General features: G+C 38.9%; 1 protein-coding gene and 1 long non-coding RNA gene across 2 annotated transcripts; one reads left to right on the top strand and one right to left on the bottom strand.

The window, feature by feature from the left end:
• Positions 1-581: 581 nt before the first annotated feature.
• LOC119739117 (endophilin-A1-like) lies at positions 582-11,538 on the top strand. The gene is made up of 7 exons (XM_038213949.1): positions 582-624; positions 2,294-2,427; positions 3,383-3,449; positions 8,580-8,680; positions 8,976-9,079; positions 9,794-9,930; positions 10,615-11,538. Exons 1-7 carry the CDS (start codon positions 582-584, stop codon positions 10,800-10,802), a joined length of 774 nt encoding a protein of 257 aa, XP_038069877.1. The 3' UTR covers positions 10,803-11,538.
• A 9,699-nt stretch (positions 11,539-21,237) lies between these two features.
• On the bottom strand, positions 21,238-22,138 carry LOC119734013. Its single transcript, XR_005272008.1, has 2 exons — positions 22,104-22,138; positions 21,238-21,370 (listed from the first exon to the last, which is right to left on the bottom strand). It is a non-coding gene; the product is annotated as an uncharacterized LOC119734013 (long non-coding RNA).
• Positions 22,139-22,521: the final 383 nt, after the last annotated feature.

Genomic DNA, 22,521 nt, shown 5'->3' with positions numbered 1-22,521 from the left:
ATGTGTGCCTGATTTATCAGGATGCACTGTGTCAAGGTCTTGGGCCGGATCTTGTGATGTTCCCTGAGCTCAGGGAACCAGACTAGCTGGCTTGCATCCATTCACGGATGTGTAACCGCTTGCAAAAAAAATGTGGACTAAATAAATTTGGTAAATTGGGGCACTATTTGGACAAATCAGTTTCTTCCAACGATGGTCGGCCGACCGTCTTTTGAAATCAATACAAAAATTCCCATTTTCTTAAAAATGACAGCACACCAGGTGCCATGATTTCACAGGATGTCTGAGACTGTCATTCACCTACAGTCAAGTCAAGTATTTCATAATCATTTGGTAGTTTTGTTTGTTGATGTTTGCAAATGTCGTATATTACCTTTAATTGTAACCTTTGGAATAATTACGTTTGGGGTGACTATAGAACACCGGTTTGAATCGGGTCTAAGTATTCATTTCAAACAAACCAAATAGAGATAGATCTTCTATTTGTGTGCTGACCCTAATCAATCGTATTGTCTTTGCTGAACAGTCTCCAGAGCCATGAGTAAAGTCCGTGGTCAGAACAAGGATTCCTGGGAGAAGTCATGCTGAAAAACGGCAGAGAATTAGGAGAAGATTCAACTTTTGGTGAGCAAGCTTCAAGATGTATTCTCTTTCCTTCTGTGGTAGACTGATCAAAAAGCTCTCAAAAAGGTGCTCTAAGGCCCAAAAAAAAAGTCTCCGGTTTCTGGTATGAACGCGCGTCGCCGTAGCCATGCGCGTCGGTGAAAAAGGTTTTTTTTTCAATGAAAGATGATGTCTCAAAACCGCCAAACTCACTGGTTTGACTGGAATCCTGCTGCTGCACAATTTTAACGTGTTTTTAGATTGGGTTATGATCGAGAATAAGCTTTATGTGGCCTTTCTGGACTCCCATATATTTGCACTAAGTCTAGTCGGGCACCATTTGCATTCATCAGCCTACATTTTGAGGCAAAAAAATCAGGTTAAAAAAAAAAAAAAAAAACGCGTCGCCGCACCACTTTTTGGGCAAGCTCCATACCAGAAACCGGAGACTTATTTTGTTGGCCTAATCAGTGTTCCAATCCACCAACATAGTACCAAGAGTATTGTGTAATTTATGTAGTGCCCAGCACTTCAGATATGCAAGGCCAAGTAAAGAAATATGCCAGTTTCTCGTACCTGCCTGCTGCCTTTTTTGCAACCAAATTTTTATTTTTTAATTTTTTTAATTTATCAATGCATGCATGTGCAATATACAGGTGAATCAAAAAAGACGAAACCCAAATGACAGGACCAATTTTTGAATAAAGTTTTGCCTGTAGCACTTTCCAAATCTAGGATATGAAAGCCCAATCAATGGGCTTTGTATTAACACAATAAAATCTTTCCTGTTATAGGTATTATAAAAAGATGGATTTCTTTATGTTTTTGTTTTTGTTTGGATACAGGTACGGCGATGGTCGAGATGGAAGAATCACTGAGGCAACTTTCTGAAGTCAAGGACGCCTTCGATCTGAACGTCAGACAGAACTTCCTGGATCCCTGGATCATCTCAAGAACAAAGATCTGAAGGAGATCAACGTGAGTTCCATCTTACAAAATCTAACATCATCCATTATCTGGTTGATTCTGATAGAATCAGGACTGTGTTGCACAGCCACGTTCGGGGAAATTCAAGCACAAATTAGGGAAAATGGAAAAGCATAAAGCCACGTCAGAATGAAGTGGCTACGGCTAATACATTAGTTGCACCTATGGAAGCAGATGAAGCCACTTCCCATGTGGGCTAGTGTTAGTCGTAGCCATGTCATTCAGACATGGCTAATGCTCACTAGAAAGGTTTACCAGGGTTACTGGAAATTACATTCTCATACAGCGTAATCCAGCAAACAAAATTAGAAGCCATTTTTGAGGTCGCGCCACGACTATGTGCACGCGTTCTTAAAGACGAGGCTCGCAAATGTTTTGGTCGAAGGAGTCCGGAGTGCGCGATTCACGTGAGCCTAGTGCCTCCGCATTTATCCTGAGTTATCCTGTTCACAGACAAACCAAGGCCGATGAAAACATTTACCTCACGGTGGAGGTAAAAAAAAGCAGACGGGAAACCGTTTTTTTTTTCTCAGTCTAATAATGCATTTCATAGACCATGCATTTCATAGACAATCTCAGCTCCCAGGGTATACTTAGCACAGCTGTTTAGTTTTGGTGGAAACAACACAACAATAAAATGTTGTTTTTTATAGGTATCATTAAAAAAAAAAAAAAAAATGTTTTGGTTATTTTTTGGATACAGCTACGGCGATGGTCGAGATGGGAGAATCACTGAGGCAACTTTCTGAAGTCAAGGACGCCTTCGATCTGAACGTCAGACAGAACTTCCTGGATCCCCTGGATCATCTCAAGAACAAAGATCTGAAAGAGATCAACGTGAGTTCCATCTTACAGAATCTGACAGAATTTGGTTGATTTTGATAGAAGCAGGACTGTGTTGCACAGCCACCTGCGGGGAAATTCAAGCACAAATTGTGGCCAATCTGGAAAAAAATTGATAGAAGACCAGTGATCGATTACTGGTTGATTTGGGTTGTAACTTATGCCTGTGTACTTTGGGTCATTCGATAAATTTGGGGTCCACTTTTTTCCTGTCCCTGTTACATCTGACATCTGTGATTTTATAATTCTGATGCACTCCTTAATGCAGTCGTCCTCCAAGAGTGATTATGAATAGCAAACTACCTACACAACGAATACAAAATTGTTTAAAGTCATTCGTAACCCTAACTCCCTGGGCATTTTTGCGATGATGCTGCAAAATCCTCCAACTGCCTCCATGTAAAATTGCATGCAGCCTCAATCCTGCAAAATCCTCTGTTATTTCTTGAATGTGATCCTTGGAAGAATGATCACTGCCTCAATCCTACAAAATCCTCCAGCAATCACTGTCAATATGTTGAGGCAGAGCCAGTGACATCCTGGAGCAGTGCGGAGGACTTCAAGTATAATTTATGCACAGCTGAGCATAAACAAACACAAGGCCCGGCCCAAGACCTTGACACACTGCATCCTGCAAAATCAGCCACACATTTTTGCCAATTAAACAGCCTCAATCCTGCAAAATCCTCCATTTTGCAAAGAGGATTTGGGAGGATTTGGGAAGGTTAGGGTTAATGCAGTCGTCCGCCAAGAGTGATTATGTGAAGCAGACAACCTACCCAACAAATTGTTGAAGTCATTCTTAATGATACTTGAACGGCAAATGACAACGTTCAGAGATAACAGGAACTCTTTGACCCATAATTTATATAAGGAGCCTTACAGCAATGTGCAAATGTCTCTTGTCAAACAGTACATTAACTTTCTCCCCAATGTTTCATTTCTACAGCACCATCGGAAGAAGTTACAGGGGCGACGTCTTGACTTTGACTACAAAAAGAAGAAGCAAGCAAAAGGTAGGCGACAGATTATCTCAACTCCATCATATCAAATCATCTTACATTACTAAAATATCATAACTAAAACAAAAATAAACCATCAGACTTCCAAAGTGTTATTGTTAACCTGACACTAAATTTATCATTATTAATTGTCATAGAGTATGTCCCAAAAAAGTGTCTGTGAAAAAAAGTCTGATGTGGTTTGGGATTGGAATCATTTGCCCTTGAGCATTAAACCGAGGTCTTGCCGTGATGACTGATAGCCAGGCAAATGATTCCAATCCCAATTGCAGCCCTTTTCACAACATGCAGGATTTTACACAGCTTACATAAAACAGCACTGAAATTGATTAAGGCAAGGAACTTGGTCACAGTGTCCCAAAATGTTGTTGTGATCAATTGACAAGTGTGCAGTGATGCGTGACTGAAATTAAATGAAATCATCGGGGTTGAGGCCAAGATAAGGAGTATCTGCACAATCAAACTTTTTCAAATTGGACTTCATGGTTTTGAAGTTATTTCAAAAATAGTCAGACGGACATTTCTTTTGGACATACTGTATAATGCGTATAATATTTGTTTGCACTAAAAGAAAAAAACAAAAATTGCATTTAAAATAGTGTTCCTTGCAAGCCTTCAATTGTGGTTTAGATTTTTTGAGGACTTAGTTTCGACAATCGAGAAAAAGTTTGAACTTTGTGTCAACCATATTCACTCAGCGGCCAATATGATCTGCCAAATATTGTTTCCAAAAGTGGATATTGTCATCGGGAACTGAACTTTGTTACTTTGATCGATAGGCCTAACTGTCTCTAATAGAAGAGTTTAATCATTAAATCCTGTAAATTGACGTCGCTATGAAGGAATTTTCCACACCTTTGAATTCAACATCATTTTTTTTACCACTCACTGTATTAATGTTTTACTTTCATTTTTCACTGTGCATCATCTACATACTCATCAGCATTAGCAGGTTTGGTCGGTATGTCAATAGTCTAGTTCCTAGACTCGTCATGAATGGTCCCTTATTGTGCTTAGCACCCATAGTGTACACCCATAGCTCACTACAAGTTTGAACTAACAATAAGCGAAATTGTCTGTGAGTTTCAAAAATGAGAATAGATAGTGTTGTTGACCTTTGTTAATGCACAATATTACCTTGTACTTTCCCTACAACAATATTGTGAATGTGTGTATGTAGAATGCTCTATGCTTAAGATTTACAACTGTGATGAATGTCCATGTAATAGATCAACCTCAGTCCACATGTACGTGCAGGCTTTTAAGTATTCCTACTTTTCCTAGATATTTTTTTTTTTTACCGTGCTCCATTTTTTCCTACTTTTTTCTTGATTTTTGTCCCACAACTCCGAAGAAATTTAATCTCATTGAAAACTTTCATGGCAGTGTTACACACTGTCAAATCACACAATGAAGGGCTTGGGCGCAGGAGTACTGCAACTGTACTTCCAAGAGCTTAGTTGAGGATGGAGCACAAGTGTTGTGAGTACAGAACATGCCAAATGAGGCTTATGATGCTGTGGACATGGGCGAGCATCAACGAAAACTACCCCAGAAAGCTCACAACAGTCCTACTTTTATCCTGAGTCTGTCCTCCAAAATCCGACTTTTGTCCTGTTGGTTTTTGTAAATTTTGACCCTACTTTTCTCCTACTTCTTCACCTGGGTCTGCTTGAAAGCCTGTACGTGTATCGTACTATCATGACATTCTATTTTGAAGTGTGTTTTAAATCAAATTAGGTTAATTGCCCTTCAACGACGTTTAAACACTGTATACTCAGTGGGTAACACACTGAGTATACAGTGTTTAAACGTCAGTGAAGGGCAAAACCTAATTTGATTTATATCAACCCGATGCAAAAGTCCATCTTATAAAAGTGTGTTTTAGTTAGTTAATCAGTTACATGTCCCTAATAAACGTCTACCCCTTCAGGATTGGTCTAGACAGCCTCCGGGATAAAAAAACGACCAAACTGAATACAAAGGAATCCAACGGCTGCTTAGATTAATGGTCTCCATGCGCAAACAGGAGAGGGAGCTATTTGATCACTTTCAATAGTCCAGTGGATGGGACACACTACGTATAGCGCATGGTACCCTGACTACTTTCATTCCCAATATGCACAAAGCCATAGCGTCTTCCTGTGGCGTCAGGCGTCGTTGGCAATGCGTTCAAATGTCTCTCCCAGTCGTCTCTCCGACCCCAACTCTCCCTTTCTTACCGTTGAGGGGGTGCTTGTGCGAAGAGCCCATTGGTCTATAATCCTATGATGACATCATGTTTCTATTTTTACTTTCCATGTACCCGTAAAAACGTTTTCGTCGGTTCCTCTCAGCAGCAGGTGGTATGTCAACACCGATTTTGTAGCGTAGCATTTCGTAGAAAATATTGTGGTGAAATAGATCAGAATTGATTGAGGATTCAGAAAATACAGTATCAGGCCAAAAATCTGTGTGTCCGTCATGCGTAGTGCGCACTGCCTGATGTGTAAAAATCAGTTGTTTGATAAGCAATGTGCATACATACATAGGTCCATGTACCTGTATTGCGCATTGCGCTATCCCTGCTGCGTTAAGACCAGTCATTGTGGGAATATGAGCTTTTACGTCGGTCAAGTGTGCCGAGAAATACGTACACGTGGATTTTCAGAGTACGCATCGCAGATACGCAACTGGTATGCAAAACGCAATACGCACATCAAAAACAGACACATGGATTGTCAGCCTAAAGCGTAGGCCTATCAAATTTGGCCAGCAGTCTGGGCTATAGAGTAGGCAGTAGTGCTATATATTTGTAGATTTCGCCGTGGGTGCAGAGTCGAAAATGAAGGAAAAGGAAAAAGCGTAAAGCCACGTCAGAATGAAGTGGCTACGGCTAATACATTAGTTGCACCTATGGAAGCAGATGAAGCCACTTCCCATGTGGGCTAGTGTTAGTCGTAGCCATGTCATTCAGACATGGCTTATGCTCACTAACAGAAGGGTTAAGCAGGGTTACTGGAAATTACATTCTCATATACAGTGGAACGTTGCTATACCAAACACCGCTATTTTGAAATATACTATCCCAGATTTCTAAAGCTCGGTAGTCATTTTTTTGAAAATCAAAACTGGATTAGAGTTCACTTTGTCATTTTGCAGTTTTGGTTTTGTTTTGGTTTTGATGCTAGCTTGTGCATGTTACTTCCTTTATTTTGTTTGGCATTTCATGTGAACGTCCTCATGAAACTTGCATGTTTTGTTTTCAAACATCCTGCTTGGAACACTAACAGCATGTCATAGAACAAACGTAACCCTGCAGCATTTTCACTTTGCCTGCATGTTTAAGCCAGCTGCTATGTTTTCTTGATTGGAGATTATCATTCCTTTTTCATTTCATTTTTTTTCAGTTTATTTTAAGCACATCCAAATCAAGCAACAGTCCAAAGACCAAAAATGTCTGTTTTACTGGGTGATGAAATACGACAATTTATGTTATCAATAAAACCTCAACAAGATCTTCAAAAAGAAAAAGAAAAGTTGCAGTGGAAGATCTTCAGATTGACCAAAAAAATGGTTGATTTTAAGAGTGTTTTTAGTTTAACATCAAAAGACATATTGTGTTACAAGTTTTAGAATGTAATTTGTAACTGTTGTTAATTATTGTGTCTACTAAAGAAGGACAATTACTGGCAAAGAGTTAATGTTGGTTGTAGCTGATTCTGTCAGAAATAACATGAATTTGTATAATGGAGGTATCATGAATATTCATTACATCTCATACATATTAATGAGCCTGTTTGCGCATTTTGTTGGTCAATATTCAATTGCATTGATGAAAAAAATTGACCCAAATCATTTTTGCGTGGACTCAAACTTGGAAAAGTGTAAATATGTGAATTTTTCTGGGGACAAAATTGAGAAAGTCTAAGTGTTAAATATGTGTGAGTTGTAATAAATACGGAACTTTGTTATGCAGCTGATTTCACAAAACAGTGCGTAACTTACGCCATGCGTAGGACTTACGCAACAAACCTATTGCGCGGCCACGCAATGAACTTACGATCGATTTCATGAAAGTTGGCGTTCATGGGCCACGTTTTAAACAATCTAAACATCTTGGACGAGGATAATAACAGCATTTCATGGAAGAAATGTTTGTGTATAAATTGTTCGTTCGTGAAGCAGTTGTTGAATCACTAAGTCCGCCGCCATTTTGGAAAAAAAACCTGGATTAATACAAAAAAATCTTAAAAAGCAATCAAATTTAATAGACGAATGAAGTATACAAAATGTAGCTGTCCATGGAATGCAATTGGAAGCTATTGAGCTGAGTGAGAATTACAGATTACACACAGGCATTCAAATGCCAATGAGATTTCAATCATTTGAGTCAAGACTGAAACAATATTTTTACTGTCAGATTTTGTGTTTCGATTACGAGGAACAAGTCCACTCTTTTTTTCTGAAATATTGATGGCAATTTTTGTTCATTTTTGTCGGTTTTTCCATTCATTCATGGAGGTGGGAAAACGTTTATGTTTCATGGTATTTAATGGGTATTTATTTGTTTGTAGAATGATAAATGATCAGTGGTGGACAACTGAATGTTGGATCATTGTATCAAAATAGTCATTACTTGGGAATAGAGTATGCAAATTACGTGAAATTTTCACAGTTACTAGTCAATAACAGTACTTTACCCCTATTTTTATTAAACAGAGCGAGCCACATATTTTTTGAAATATGTTTCTAATTTGGTCACTTTCTTTATGACTCATTGTGTACATGGTGACGGATTAACTCTAACTCCCTAGCATGATGTACCAGGAACCATACCCATCCTGGCAAATTCCAACACCATATGGGAAACTGCTGACACATATTTCTATCTTTGATTCTGGAGGTGTGCCAACCCAATGTAAAAGACTGTCAGTTTAAGGGTACTGTACCCATCCTGACAGATTCCCACTAAACATGCCGTTGGGGTTTGATGGGTTGAGTTCTGTTAGGGTTAATGCATGCTTGCATGATGCAGCAATTATACTACATTTCCACACCAGGAAAATACTGGCATCTTGGATAATTCTGAGCCAATATGTCTGACTTTTGTTCTCATCAATCTTGTTTTTGTTTGTGTTGCAGGAAGCACAATTCCTGAAGAAGAAATCCAATTTGCAGAAGAGAAGTTTCACGAATCTCAGGAGCTTGCTGAGAACGGGATGAGGAACCTCCTTGAGAGTGATGTAAGTACCTGACAAATCGGAGCAAAGATGAGCCAAGATGCACTAGAGCATCTTACTACTCAATCAGATACCACTCATTGAGTCTCAAGAACAACTTTTCACTTTGTATTTCTTCGCATTTATTTTGATATTTCTCTCAGTTCAACCATGGAAGAATAATTTATACCGACATTGTATGGGTGAAGAGATTGACGGTTTCCTTTTTAATTCTGTTGTGTAAGATATTCTTTAAATTGCCATGCAAGTTAATTGTTTTAATGCAATCCTTGAAAATGCACCTTGATTTCTTTAACAGGTTGAGCAGGTGTTACAGCTTCAAGCGTTAGCCGAGGCTCAGCTAGAATACCACAAACAGTCTGCAGAGGTTTTGGAAAGCCTTCTGTCAACACTCAATGAAAGGTATGCCAACAGTGCTGGACTTGTGATGGACTTGTGACTGACTTGTGATTCACTTGTGATTGACTTGTGATGGACTTGTGATGACTTGTGATGGACTTGTAATAGAGTTGTGATGGACTTGTGACAGACTTGTGATGACTTGTGATGACTTGTGATAGACTTGTGATTGACTTGTGATGGACTTGTAATGGACTTGTAATATAGTTGTGATGGACTTGTGATGGACTTGTGATGACTTGTGATGGACTTGTGATGACTTGTGATGGACTTGTGCTGGACTTGTGATTGACTTGTGATGACTTGTGATGACTTGTGATGACTTGTGATGGACTTGTGATGACTTGTGATGGACTTGTCATTGACTTGTGATGACTTGTGATTGACTTGTGATGACTTGTGACTGACTTGTGATTGACTTGTGATGGACTTGTCATTGACTTGTGATGGACTTGTGATGGACTTGTGATGACTTGTGATGGACTTGTGATGACTTGTGATGGACTTGTCATTGACTTGTGATGACTTGTGATTGACTTGCGATGACTTGTGACTGACTTGTGATTGACTTGTGATGGACTTGTCATTGACTTGTGATGGACTTGTGATGGACTTGTGATGACTTGCGATGGCCTTGTGATGGCCTTGTGACAGACTGACTATAATACCCAAACTTGTCAGTTACCATCCTTCTCAATGTTCTGTGATGTTTTCCAGGGTTGAGGAGGCAGGCAGTCGACCCAAATCAGAACGCAAAGCCAGAAGTACTTTCAACTCTTACTCCACGAAGAGAGACTCCAGTGACGGAGACGACACCGACGCGTACCCGTCAACGGTCGATTACAACGCACCAGGTAAGTCAACAGGGATCTCATGCTCCAGCTCAGCACACAGTTTGCTTAAGGTTGCAGGCCAGTAACTAGGCCCAAAATTGCCTTCCCTGGCCAAATCACCATTTGAATGCCCTCAATTTGTTTGCTACAAGTATTGAAGCATTTTGTGGGCCGTGAACTTGAGGGTTTGTAAAAAAAGAAGGGTCCATGCCGTGATGAGGACGAAGTTTGGATGAAATTACCAGTAGGTCCTAAATTTGCTCTATTTTGCAATGGAGCATAGGCATCATTTTCAAAATGGCGATGGACTTCAGGACTACTTTTAGGGGTAATCATCTTTGGATGGAATTTTCTCCCAAAACTCATTGGATTACCCACCAAAACTTGATGAAATGAAAGATGATGAAATAAGTTTTAATTTGATGTGTGCCTCAAGCACTTTATAGAGACTTTTGAGTATTTGTCCTGATCTTTAGAAGTGGAGGTATTTATCACTGAGGTTTATGGCAGTTTATTCGCTGGTTTGCAATCTATAGGTTTTCAAACCGGACAGAAAATATTGCTCAGTAAAAACAGGTCACCAACCAACCATCTGTCAACTGTCATGTGAATATTAGTTGTAACTGGTACCTTGCAAATTTGTGCAAACTGAATAAATTTGCTATTTTTCAATTGATTTTGTGATATTTATTTCCAATTTCTCAGTACCTGTAACGGCAACGAAGGAACGCTGCAAGGCACTGTACGACTTTGAGGCAGAAAACGAGGGCGAACTGGGGTTTCAGGAGGGCGACATCATCAGCATCGTCAGTAAGATCGACGAGAATTGGATCGATGGAGAGTTAAACGGTCACACGGGATACTTCCCGGCTAACTACGTGGAAATTATCTAACCGGTTTAATCATGGTAGGTGGTAGCGTTACTTATAGTGTTGCAGTTTGTACTTTGTCATCGTGTGGTTGAGTATGAGCGTGAGTTCTTCGCAATGAGTACACGTACAAGTACTTTGTCATCCTGAGTTTGAGTACGAGTACGTTGCCATGGGCACAAGGACACATTGAAGTACTTCGTCATCATGAATTCAAATACAAATACGAGTACTTTGCCTTGAGTACTAGTACGAGTACGCATATTCTGGCATGACAAGTATGAGTATGAGTACTTTGTCTGAGTATGAGTCATTTCTATCAGTATGAGTACTACAATACTGGTTACTCACAATGGAACTCTGTGTACAGTGAACAGATACATTGAATAGCGCCCTCTGGAGAGTGGTCCTATGTATATCAGCATAATGTCAATTGTGTACTTTTTTTTTTTTTTTTTTTAATTCCATCATATTAAGCTATGTATTTCCATAGACGAGATCTCTTAATTGTTAGTTCTTCGTAAGCCTTGGCAGTCTGGTGTTTCTTTCTTGAAACAACTAAGAATATGTCTTCCCTTTGATTATACCAAATGAGAAATTACCGGTCTGTTGGTATTTAAAAGGAGGCATTATACAACTTAGAACTCTTGAAAAGTTCCCCAGATTCAGTGAATTCCCAATGATGAGGCTACGGCTAGAAAGTACAGTAGTCTATGGGAAGTGACCTCAGCCGCTTTCCATAGACGTGGCTACGGCTAGGAAGTACAGGAGTCTATGGGAAGTGACCGCAGCCGCTTTCCATAGACGTGGCTACGGCTAGGAAGTACAGGAGTCTATGGGAAGTGACCTCGGCCGCTTTCCATAGACGTGGCTACGGCTAGGAAGTACAGGAGTCTATGGGAAGTGACCTCAGCCGCTTTCCATAGACGTGGCTACGGCTAGGAAGTACAGGAGTCTATGGGAAGTGACCTCAGCCGCTTTCCATAGACGTGTGTGATTGCAAGCCGTAGTCAAGTAATATGAACACAGCCTTGGTCAAGGCTTGCTCAAGAGTAGTCTGGTACCGTTTGCAGCACAATGGGGAAAATACTAGGTTGCCATCAGGAACTAGCATTTGCATTGCCATGTAATTTGTTTGATACAGAACAAGGATAGCCGTGTCTGAATTACTCAGCTATGGCTCATGTGTAATATCAAGCCGTAGTCGTAGCCCAGTAATTCAGACATGGCTAATTATTCCAATTTTAAAGACGCTCCTTAACACACAGGAACTGAACAATTTAAGAATAATTTCTTGATATTGTAATTCATTATATCATAATGATACAAATACCGAATGTTACATTACTGGAATATTATGTATAAATGGAGCTAAAATAATCCTTGCGTACCTTTTATCTATTTTATAACGGAAATCTTAACAAGCAACTGATCATTGTGGTGTTTGTTTTTTTCAATCGTAGAGAAAATTAGAATTGTTTTCTGTTTCGGTAGACGTAGTTTATGTATCATATATAAATAAATAACCTATTTTTGTACAGAACTTAGCTGTGGAGAATGGTTCACACTACAATGTCTGATAGGGAAAAGAGTGGGAAAGTTATCATAGATGTCCAGATTTCAGAGATTATAGAGCAAACTTTTGTGTCGACTAGACAGGGTTGAACTTTGGGCATTTCATTTGAGAGTTGCCAGTTCAATCTTGCATTGATATGTTTGTCTTAATAAGAAAAGTACTTTATATTTTGGGTTGAAGCTAAAACTGTCTCAAGTCGAGATTGATGGTCTTTATTTTACTAGTATCTTTTTTTTTTACTTGTGTAGTTATATCCCTGAACTTTATGTACAGTTGACACTCAATGTATAAAGGCAGTGGGGAAATCAATCCCTATTTTTTCTTTTCTGGATGGCATTTGTGAGAAAACGTGTTTAACCCGAGATTAAAACCCAAGGTAGTAGTAATGGTACGCTTTTGGAAAGAATGCAGTATCCAGACGCTACTTCTTTGGCTATGCACAAAGTCTATGGAGAGTCTAAGACCACTTTCTAACAAAATTGGACTCACGTTTCTCAGTCCCAGATTCATGTCTTTTCGACATTTTTGCAGTGACTAATTCATTGAGATAATATATGAGGAAAAAATGACATCAGGATGCAACAGTCTTTCCCATATTTCTCTCGGAGTGAAATTTCTTTTCTTTTCTTTACACCTGAGACTCTAACAGAGAAAAATCTATTCAAACTTTTTTTTTCAATCTAAGTGTATTTTTTTTTCACTCTGAATGATCTGGTGCCTACTTTTAGTGGGCGAAAGAGTGATTTGTCGAACTTAAAAATAAGAATGTTTTTGCAGTTTTTCTGCAAGGTGTGCGTGTATAAGAGATCCCTAACTTGTAAGTTCCTAACAATTATGCATAACTACCCATGATGCATGTACCTTGATGTAAGTTCAGTCTGTCACAAGCCAATGTGGCCCATCAGGCTGGCATTTATCTCCAGTTTCAGTGGCATGAAACGAGAATATTTCTACTCCCCCTGGATGAGATGCCAGTCCATCGCAGGTTACTCCCCAGCTAATGCTGGAACCATTTATACTCCTGGGTGGAGAGAGGCAAGTGGGGTAAAGTGGCTTGCCCAAGGACACAGCATATGGCCAGCAGCTGGATTCAAACCCTAATGTGTCCTTCAACAAAAACTTGTTGAGATTTGTTGGGTTCTAATAATAATTTCAGTGACAGTTAAATCTTCTTTGTAAACATGTCAAATTTTTCATTCTCGAAGATTCATATAAATGTCGGCACGGCTACGTAGTAAATAATTTTGTACATGTGTACTTTACATGTATTGTCTCTTACATCAAAAATGTTACATAGTGACTTGAAACAATGAGAATCCAATGATTAGAAATTAATGTGTGGTCGACTAATTTGAGTGTTTATGTTTCATTTTAGTATTTTGTTGACTACTTCTTTTTCATGTTTATATATTTTTTTTTCATTTGATGTGACCCTAATATGAAAATGAAAATTAAGAAAAGGAATTGTCCAGATTTTGTTTTCATGTTGTACATGGATTGGCTCGTCCCAATTTGACGCTGGTTTTGGAGGACTGTGTAATCGCTAACACTGGTTCTCGACTTCCTAGTCAGTTCATTGGTCAACTGCACCCTGTTGGATTTAAATGGGTTTTGGAAGCACATGTAAAAATGCGAAGGTTTCAGAGAAAACCATCTGGAAACATTTTCATTTTGTAATTTTAATTATTGATTTTAATTTGTTGTATAATATTGAAAACTATTGGGTTTCTTCAGTTGAAAGTTGATTAAACTTTGTGAATCATTACAAAGGAGAAAATTCCCTTTATGTTTTTGAATTTTAAACCTTACTTGTAAATGAAAATAAATTCCTTTGTAAATGGTGATCGTGGATGTAGCAAACCGAGTCATTAAGCCGCGCCCACTGCCATGTGAGCAGCAACAACACGTGACCCACTCAACCAATGCTGCAATGCGTGTTCAAGACGCGCGCGTCGTACGCAAATGCACGCGTGTCAGACCGCATTAAATCACGGCTGTGATTGGTCAGAATATCATGGGGCGGGGTTTAAGTGGATCAGTTTATTATTATTGCTGGGTGGGATCAGTTGCCTTCCGGTGAAATTGAAATAACCTACATGTATTTCCATTATGAACGAAGATCATAACCTCAGTTTGTTTATTTTTAACACCAAATTCAAACTTGTTGAAAGTCCCAAGTTTCACTATTCCCGTTTTTACCCAAAATTATAAACAAAAGCAAATGCTAGGGGTTAAACTGAATTTTTTTTACTTAAACAAGGCCAAAAAAATGAAATATCTGCAAACGAAAATAATGAACTTTCGGTGAGACGACCAGCGTAAATCAACACAAAAATACTTAATTTCTACACTTAATTCTAAGATTAGAATTTATTTTACCGATTTATGTCAAAAACGGAGAACAATCTGCCAAATTTAACTAAACTTAATTTTCTTTCAAGAGAGGGCGCGCTACACAAATAGTGGTCACCATCGTAAAGAATGTTCTGTCTTTAAACTGAAAGCAGGAATGCAACTTTCATAGTTCAAAAACAACACACTCGTTTTCCAGACGATAACTCAAGAAATGCGTGTTGCATTGAATCGATATTTCGTATTGTGATTAAAGGTAACATATATCACAAATCTATTGAATTTGGAGTGGGATCGTCCGACAATAAAAACAATATAACCAAAATAATGTACTGGGGAAACACGGAGAAAATCCCGCCAATTTATGTCATTTTCATTTTTCTTTCACAAGAGGGCGCGCTATTGGTCACCACTGTACTGTGTACGTAAGTACAAAAGTATTGTCAACACGAAAAACCATGCCTCAAGTTCATGACACAAAAACGCTCTCGGTTTGACGATTCCTCACTAAATTCAACAGATTTGTTCAATCATCTGTATGTTTAATCAATTTATTAAATGTCGATTTCATGCAAATATGTATTTCTTGAGTGGCTTCTGGAACCCCGAGTGTGTTGTTTTTGTGTCATGAAAGTTGACTAAAATCTCCAGTTATTTGTAGCTAGCTAGTTCTTTAACACACTACATTTCCGGAGTATATTAATTATATTTTTGACGGTTTCTATCCAAATTCGCAAGTGATGTGTTGTGTATGATAACTTATCAGGAGATTTGATTTCAGTCCAATACAACAAGCAAAAGTCGTCTCAACAACGAGTGTGTTGTTTTTGTTCCATAAACATATTGACTCAAATTCGCCTGGTATTTTGCGCGCTTACATGCCACATTGTCTTGTGTATATTTTTATTATTGGTCAACAATTGATATCCAAATTCAAGAGATTTGATACATATATCAGGTTGAATCGTTATGCAATATTTCAAATTAATGCACCAAGTACTTCTTGAGTTATCTTCTCGAAACCGATTGCATTGCTTTTTGTCATGAAAGTTGACTCAAGATCGCAAGTATCTCGAGCGCTTTAACACACTACATTTCCGGAGAATATTAATTATATATTTTTTTGATTTTGAAAAAAATACTTGACTTTGGACAATGAGTCATTTTTAATGCCAAAACCCAGTTACTAGTCCTTATCATTTGTTTGTAAAACTGTACGCATGCATTTACTGACATGCGTGAAATGTTTTGGTTAAATATGATTTTTTTTATTTTGTGTAACAAAATGCTCTGCAACTAGTTCGAGAATACCATAGTCAGTGATAACTCTGTGTTAAGTTAAATTCATATAGACTGTTATTTTGGAGTTGAAAGAAATAAAATTTCAACTGCTTTTCAGGAAACACTGTGTTATTTCCAAACTTGTCTCTCCCATAGTTTTGAATTTCTTGATCCAATCATGGAGGAATAAACCCCAATATAAAAAAAGAATATTTTATATTTTTAATTCTATTTTATTCTGAAAACAACACTTCAATTTTTCTAACATAAGTTCAGTCAATTTATGTCTCGGGAATGTAAAAAAAAAAAAAAGGGAAGAAAATTAAGTAACAATAAAATAATGTGGGACTCGAACCTGAGTCGCCTGATTGAGAGTCCTACGCCGGTCCACAAGACCATTAACGCACTCGAATGTTATACTAGTTCTGCTTAATTACAATTGTAAGATAGGCTTATCGTGGCTTTTCACGTTGACGCCCATGCACGCTTAGACGTAAAACACAGTCTGACGATGTAAAACAGTCGTTTGATTTTGGGTGTAGCTGTTCTAATTGATCTAAATTTAATTAGAAAAGGGTAAAGGGTGTCAACTGAACTAAAATCCTGAAATTCAATGAAATAAAACTCGTACAATCTTTGGTTTCAGTACGAAACACACGTGTTCAACGGATGCAGAGAAGCCCATTTCTTTTGTTAAATTCCTTTGTTGAATCTGGAGTTAACAATAAAATGTTTCCATTGAGGCGAAAGGATTAAACGCCGCGATCTTTTTTCACGCTTGAGTGCTTCTGAATGGGGAATATTGAAGCGGAAAAACATGATTTACAGCACTTAGGCAGCATTTTATCCCGCATAATGATACTTTTTGAAGAGGAAATTGCATACTGAATACAACTGTAGTTTCAAAATTCAAAAATTCGCCGTATTTAAAAAGTCGAGGTAATATTTTTGGAAAAATTTTACTGAAACTTTCCTCATCCTAACGTAGGCGGCGCTATATATATATATTCATTCTCGCACGTGCACCGTATCCAGAGTTGGCTAGCGCATTAGCGTGTGTGTATAGCATTGCAAGGGGATGGGGGCGGGGCTGGCTGCCTGTTTTGTATACATGCACGATTTATAGCCCCTTTTGTAAAAAACATTTCTCCACTTACGACTTTTAATAAATATATTTTGTTTGTCCCCCCACCCACCCCCTGGTGGTGGGGACAGTGAATAACGGGTGTATAGATGGGGCGGGGGCTAGCGTGATAACAATGCGCGCACTGAGAATGAAATATATATAGCGCCGCCTACGTTAGGATGAGGAAAGTTTTGGTGAAATTTTTCCAAAAAAATTTCGTCGACTTTTTAAATACGGCGAATTTTTGCATTTTAAAACTATAGATGTATTCAGTATGCAATTTCCTCTTCAAAAGGTATCATTATGTGGGATAAAATGCTGCCTAAGTGCTGTAAATCGTGTTTTTCCGCTTCAATATTCCCCATTCAGATGCACTCAAGCGTGAAAAAAAGATCGCGGCGTTTAATCCTTTCGCCTCAATGGAAACATTTTATTGTTAACTCCAGATTCAACAAAGGAATTTAACAAAAGAAATAGGCTTCTCTGCATCCGTTGAACACGTGTTTCGTACCGAAACCAAGGATTGTACGAGTTTTATTTCATTGAATTTCAGGATTTTAGTTCAGTTGACACCCTTTACACTTTTCCAATTAAATTTAGATCAATTAGAACAGCTACACCCAAAATCAAACGAATGTTTTACATCGTCAGACTGTGTTTTACGTCTAAGCGTGCGTGGGCGTGTACGTGAAAAGCCACGATAAGCCTATCTTACAATTGTAATTAAGCAGAACTAGTATAACATTCGAGTGCGTTAATGGTCTTGTGGACCGGCGTAGGACTCTCAATCAGGCGACTCAGGTTCGAGTCCCACCATAATTATATTATTCTTTCTTTTTTTTACATTCCCAACTTTTTATAGCTCCATGCCCAGACATAAATTTACTGAACTTATCTTTTAAATAAACTGAAGTTTTGTTTTCAGAATCCCAAACAAACTACCAAGAAAACAAACAAATCAATAACAAACAGGTATTTTTTTCACTTTTATTTATTGTGATGATTTAATATCCCTTTATTCAAAGAACTATGCACAGCATTCCAACAATCTTTTAAGTACACATTTACTTTTAAAATTCGCCTACACAATATTTACACTGCAAGATATGATTTATCGGACTTAAATTTGTACAACATTTTCTTTTGCTGCAATTTTCAGAAATAAATGGATTTGGAGGATTAGTATGTTATAGCAAATATTGTTAAAATGACTTTTTTTCACATTTGGGTTTGTAGATGCTAGAAAAACCAAGAAAACCAATCATGTATTTGCAGTCTGGTGACCCCACTCATAAGATAAAACAGAGCAATTAATAGACTTTGGGGAATTGTAAGGTCAGAGAACAGACTTGTACCTCTTCACAGGTGTGTAATCAATTGCAAAGAAAATGCGGAATAACTAATTATGAAAAATTCGGAGCAATTTTTGAAAAATAGCCAGTTTTCTCCAGCGTTGGAAAAGTACAATTTTTCTTAAAAATGTCAGCACACCACGGTTTTACAGGATGCTTTAGACTGTCATTCCCCAACAATCCAGTAAGGTATTTCGCGATAATTTGATCATTTCGTTTTGTGATGTTTGCAAATGTTGTATCTTCCCTTTAAAGAAAGGCAGTATAACATTTAATGTTTTTACAGATGAAATAAAGAAATGAAGTCAGAATATCACACAATATTGGAAAAGAATGTTGCAACCTGACGCCACTTCAGCGGTTGTGTGCAAAGTCTATGGAGCGTCAAGACAATTTTCTCTGAAGTATTTCTCAGTCCCAGATTCATGTCTTATCATCATTTTTGCAATGAATGACTTCATTGAGATGATATGAAGAAAAAGCAGCATCAGGTTGCAACATTCTTTCCCAATATTGTACATGAAAAAAATATAGTATTGACAATGTGATAGATAGACGGAGAGGCTCTGCTGGCAGAAATTGTGTGCTAAGCAGCGCTATGTAATTGGGCCCAGATCAAATCACTCATCTTCAATTTGTTTCATGCCTTCTGGACCTTACACCCAAATTGCCTGACAAACGTGCTCTGAAAACTTGTACATGTATATTCATATCAATATAAACCATTAATAAGTATAATTACATTACGTACAGATGACTACCCCCCTTCTTGAATAACCATTCCTGGCCCATTCTCATGCCGTTGGGTTGTCTCTAAACAGGCCCCAGCAACTCCAAGAAAACAAACTTGCAGAGTTGTCCTACATGTAAGCAACATTTGTGACGTGAACCTTCACAATTATGATGAACATTTCAATGCTGCCTGACTGACTGTCTGAACGAGTCACTGAGTATTAACTGATCGAGTCAGTCACTATTATCACTGACTGACCGAGTCACTGACCGAATCACTGACTGCGCGATGAGTCACTGACCAAGTCACTGAGTTGATGACAGCCACTGAGTCGCTCAATGAGTCACTGAGTGATTCCTTAACCGAGTCGCTGACCGAATCAATGACTGAGTCACTGACTGATTCACTGAGTCGCTGATCGAGTCACTGAGTCGCTCACTGAGTCACTGACTGAGTCACTGACTGAATCTGACTGAATCATGGAGTCGCTGATCGAGTCACTGAGTTGTTGACTGAGTCACTGACTGAGTCACTGACCGAATCTGACTGAATCATGGAGTCGCTGATCGAGTCACTGAGTCGCTGACTTGAGTCACTGACCGAATCTGACTGAATCATGGAGTCGCTGATCGAGTCACTGAGTTGTTGACTGAGTCACTGACTGAGTCACTGACTGAATCTGACTGAATCATGGAGTCGCTGATCGAGTCACTGAGTTGTTGACTGAGTCACTGACTGAGTCACAGAGTCCAGCTTAACTAGGCAAGCCTACTTTGTTTATGCCATGAGAGACCAGCCTCTCTCCAGAACTGTTGTTTTCTCCTGCATAACCATCTTGCCAAAGCTAAATAGAGAAATATTCCAAGACAAATTTCCCATGCGTCAAGAATAATTAAATCACCCCTAATCAACAGTATCGTTCCATTATTTTATTTTTGGAAAATCCCTTTGCAAGCAGGGGTTTTTGGAATGTACAAATTTAAACAATCTCAAGACTATAGGATAGGGACCACCTCAGGAAACTGGTACCCTGTTGTCCTTGGCCCACTTCTTCATGACACGGATGATGTATTCCACCTGCGGGTTACCGGTGTTGCGCAAGATTTGGAGGATGTCTCGCAGGTTTCTCTGTAGAGGAAAAAAATGACAAAAATCTAGTGGCTTGAACTTCACTGGGTTTTGTGCACATGAAAATGAAAGCTATTAACAAGATGGACTTAGCGTCGGGGTGATGTAAATCAATATTAGGATTTGCCCTTCATCGACGTATAAACACTGTATACTCAGTGTGTTACCTCCCGAGTGAAAGTTGGAAAAATAACCACTTGGGTGGGATTCGAACCCACGACTCGACCATCGAGCTTACGGGGTTGGTTGGCTGGCAAGGCAACCAATTCTGTAAGCTCGGTGGTCCAGTGGTAAGATGTCTGCACTAGAAAGCAGGAGGTCATGGGTTCGAGTCCCAACCGAGTGATTTTTTCCAACTTTCACTCGGGAGGTAATGCACTGAGTATACAGTGTTTATAAGTCGGTGAAGGGCAAAACCTAATAGTGAAAATGAAAGCTGTTTATAGAATTTAGGGGGAAAAAGGAAAAATTCAATGAATTTGAACTAGAGGGCTAAGAAGTTGCGAAGTATTCATGAAAATTTGTAATAAAAAGCCGTATCCTCTCTGAGTGATCCCCGTTTGATATTTGCCAGGTCTGCATCGTGACTTTGGGCGTGATCCCTGGCTGCATGGCATATGCGGGTTGAGGGCTTCTGACTAGCACCCCTTTGACAGAGACATTGACAATTAGGGAACCGCCAACATTGGGCTGGATAGCTCAGTTGGTAGAGCACCGGAGTGATATACTTATTGAGATGTAATTGGTCAGTGCACACTGTTTGATGATGTACTGTGGTCACCTGACCGTCACCTGACCATAAGTTGGGATCTGCAGTGTGCACTGTTTGATTGATGTACTGTAGTCACCTGACCAAAGGTTGAGATCTGATTGGTCAGTGTGCACTGCTGATTGACAGAGATGACACCCACCTTGGTTCATGGCCAGCTATGATCTGCTGGAATACGCCCACGCACGCCCCTCGCTTGCCTTCCCAGTATTCAGGATTGTGGTCCAATCTTTCCAGGACATCGAAAGCCTTGGTCGCATAGTAGAACTGGCCATCTACCGACAGAAAAGATGAGATTTTAGGATCGAGAGACCGTGACAATTATATTTTGAGGTCGAGCAAAAAACATCAGAAGTTCGAACGAAAAGCCTGAAGTTTCGATCATATCGCTACCGTGTTGACAAAGTGATGAATTTGTCCCAAATCAACATTTTAAGCAGTTTGGGTTTTTTGGCTATTCTTATATTTTATTATGCCCTCTACATGCTTACCAAAGTTTGCGACAAAAAAGTGCATCCTTCATTATGCAAGCTAATGACACAAAGTGGTAAATGTGCAACAAATCAGTTTTGTTTTTTTTCGTTTCGACAAGGATTCGACGTCACTTATTCTTGTTGATTTTACACGTGGGAAACAAAGTTGCAACCTGACGCCACTTTTGTCTTCACGCATGATCATCTCAATAAAGATCAGTCATTGCAAAAATGTTTCACAAACATATTAAATCTCCATGGGAATTTTGTTCGGATATACTTGGAAAGTTTTCTTGACTCTCCATAGACTTTGTACACAACTGCTGAAGTAGCGTCTGGATACTGCATTCTTTTCTACACATGTGTTATATTTAGATTTATGTCTCCTCTACGATTTGCGTTTGGACGAAGTGACAAATTTGTTTCGTGAAATCGGTTGCAGGTTGAGATTGAGTGACTGGATACTAATTTGGGGCTAATACCAAAATCTTGACCAAACATACAACGGACAAAAATAGGGGATGATATGTTTTACCTTGTAGCCGTCGTTGGCAATGAGCTACAGCAGGCTGAACGATTCGCCAGACGTCTCCATCTTAAGGTACAACTCCCAGGCTAGTCTGGCCTTACGATTCATGATGTCTGAACAACGAAAACAACACAACGAAAGGTTATAAATACATAGGATACTGCTGTAAGAAAACACATTGGGGTCCACAAAAGATGTTCGGTTCAGTGGATGCTCGTTTTAACAATTTTCGGCCAACAATGCTCAGTGTAACTGTGTACAATATTTGGGAGCCAAGAGGGATTTTCAATGTAGCAAATTTCTGTCGTACAATCTGCTTAAAATGTGATAGAACAAATCCAACATGGCAAATGTACGACTAAGATGTGAAGTTTACACGTTTAAACGGAAAAACTTCTAAATCCGTTTACAAATTTCTCAAAAC

This window comes from Patiria miniata, unplaced genomic scaffold, assembly GCF_015706575.1.
Source record: "Patiria miniata isolate m_02_andy unplaced genomic scaffold, ASM1570657v1 HiC_scaffold_10, whole genome shotgun sequence".
In the NCBI taxonomy this organism is placed as follows: Eukaryota; Metazoa; Echinodermata; class Asteroidea; order Valvatida; family Asterinidae; genus Patiria; species Patiria miniata.
Note: the sequence above shows the minus strand (reverse complement) of the source record. Positions and strands in the feature narration are given on the sequence as shown.

Excerpts from the sequence above, each read along its gene's own strand:
- LOC119739117 (XM_038213949.1), top strand. The coding sequence starts at position 582 with ATGCTGAAAAACGGCAGAGAATTAGGAGAAGATTCAACTTTTG. Across the intron at positions 625-2,293 it reads AGGAGAAGATTCAACTTTTG|CTACGGCGATGGTCGAGATG; the intron begins GTGAGCAAGCTT and ends TTTTGGATACAG. Across the intron at positions 2,428-3,382 it reads AAGATCTGAAAGAGATCAAC|CACCATCGGAAGAAGTTACA; the intron begins GTGAGTTCCATC and ends TCATTTCTACAG.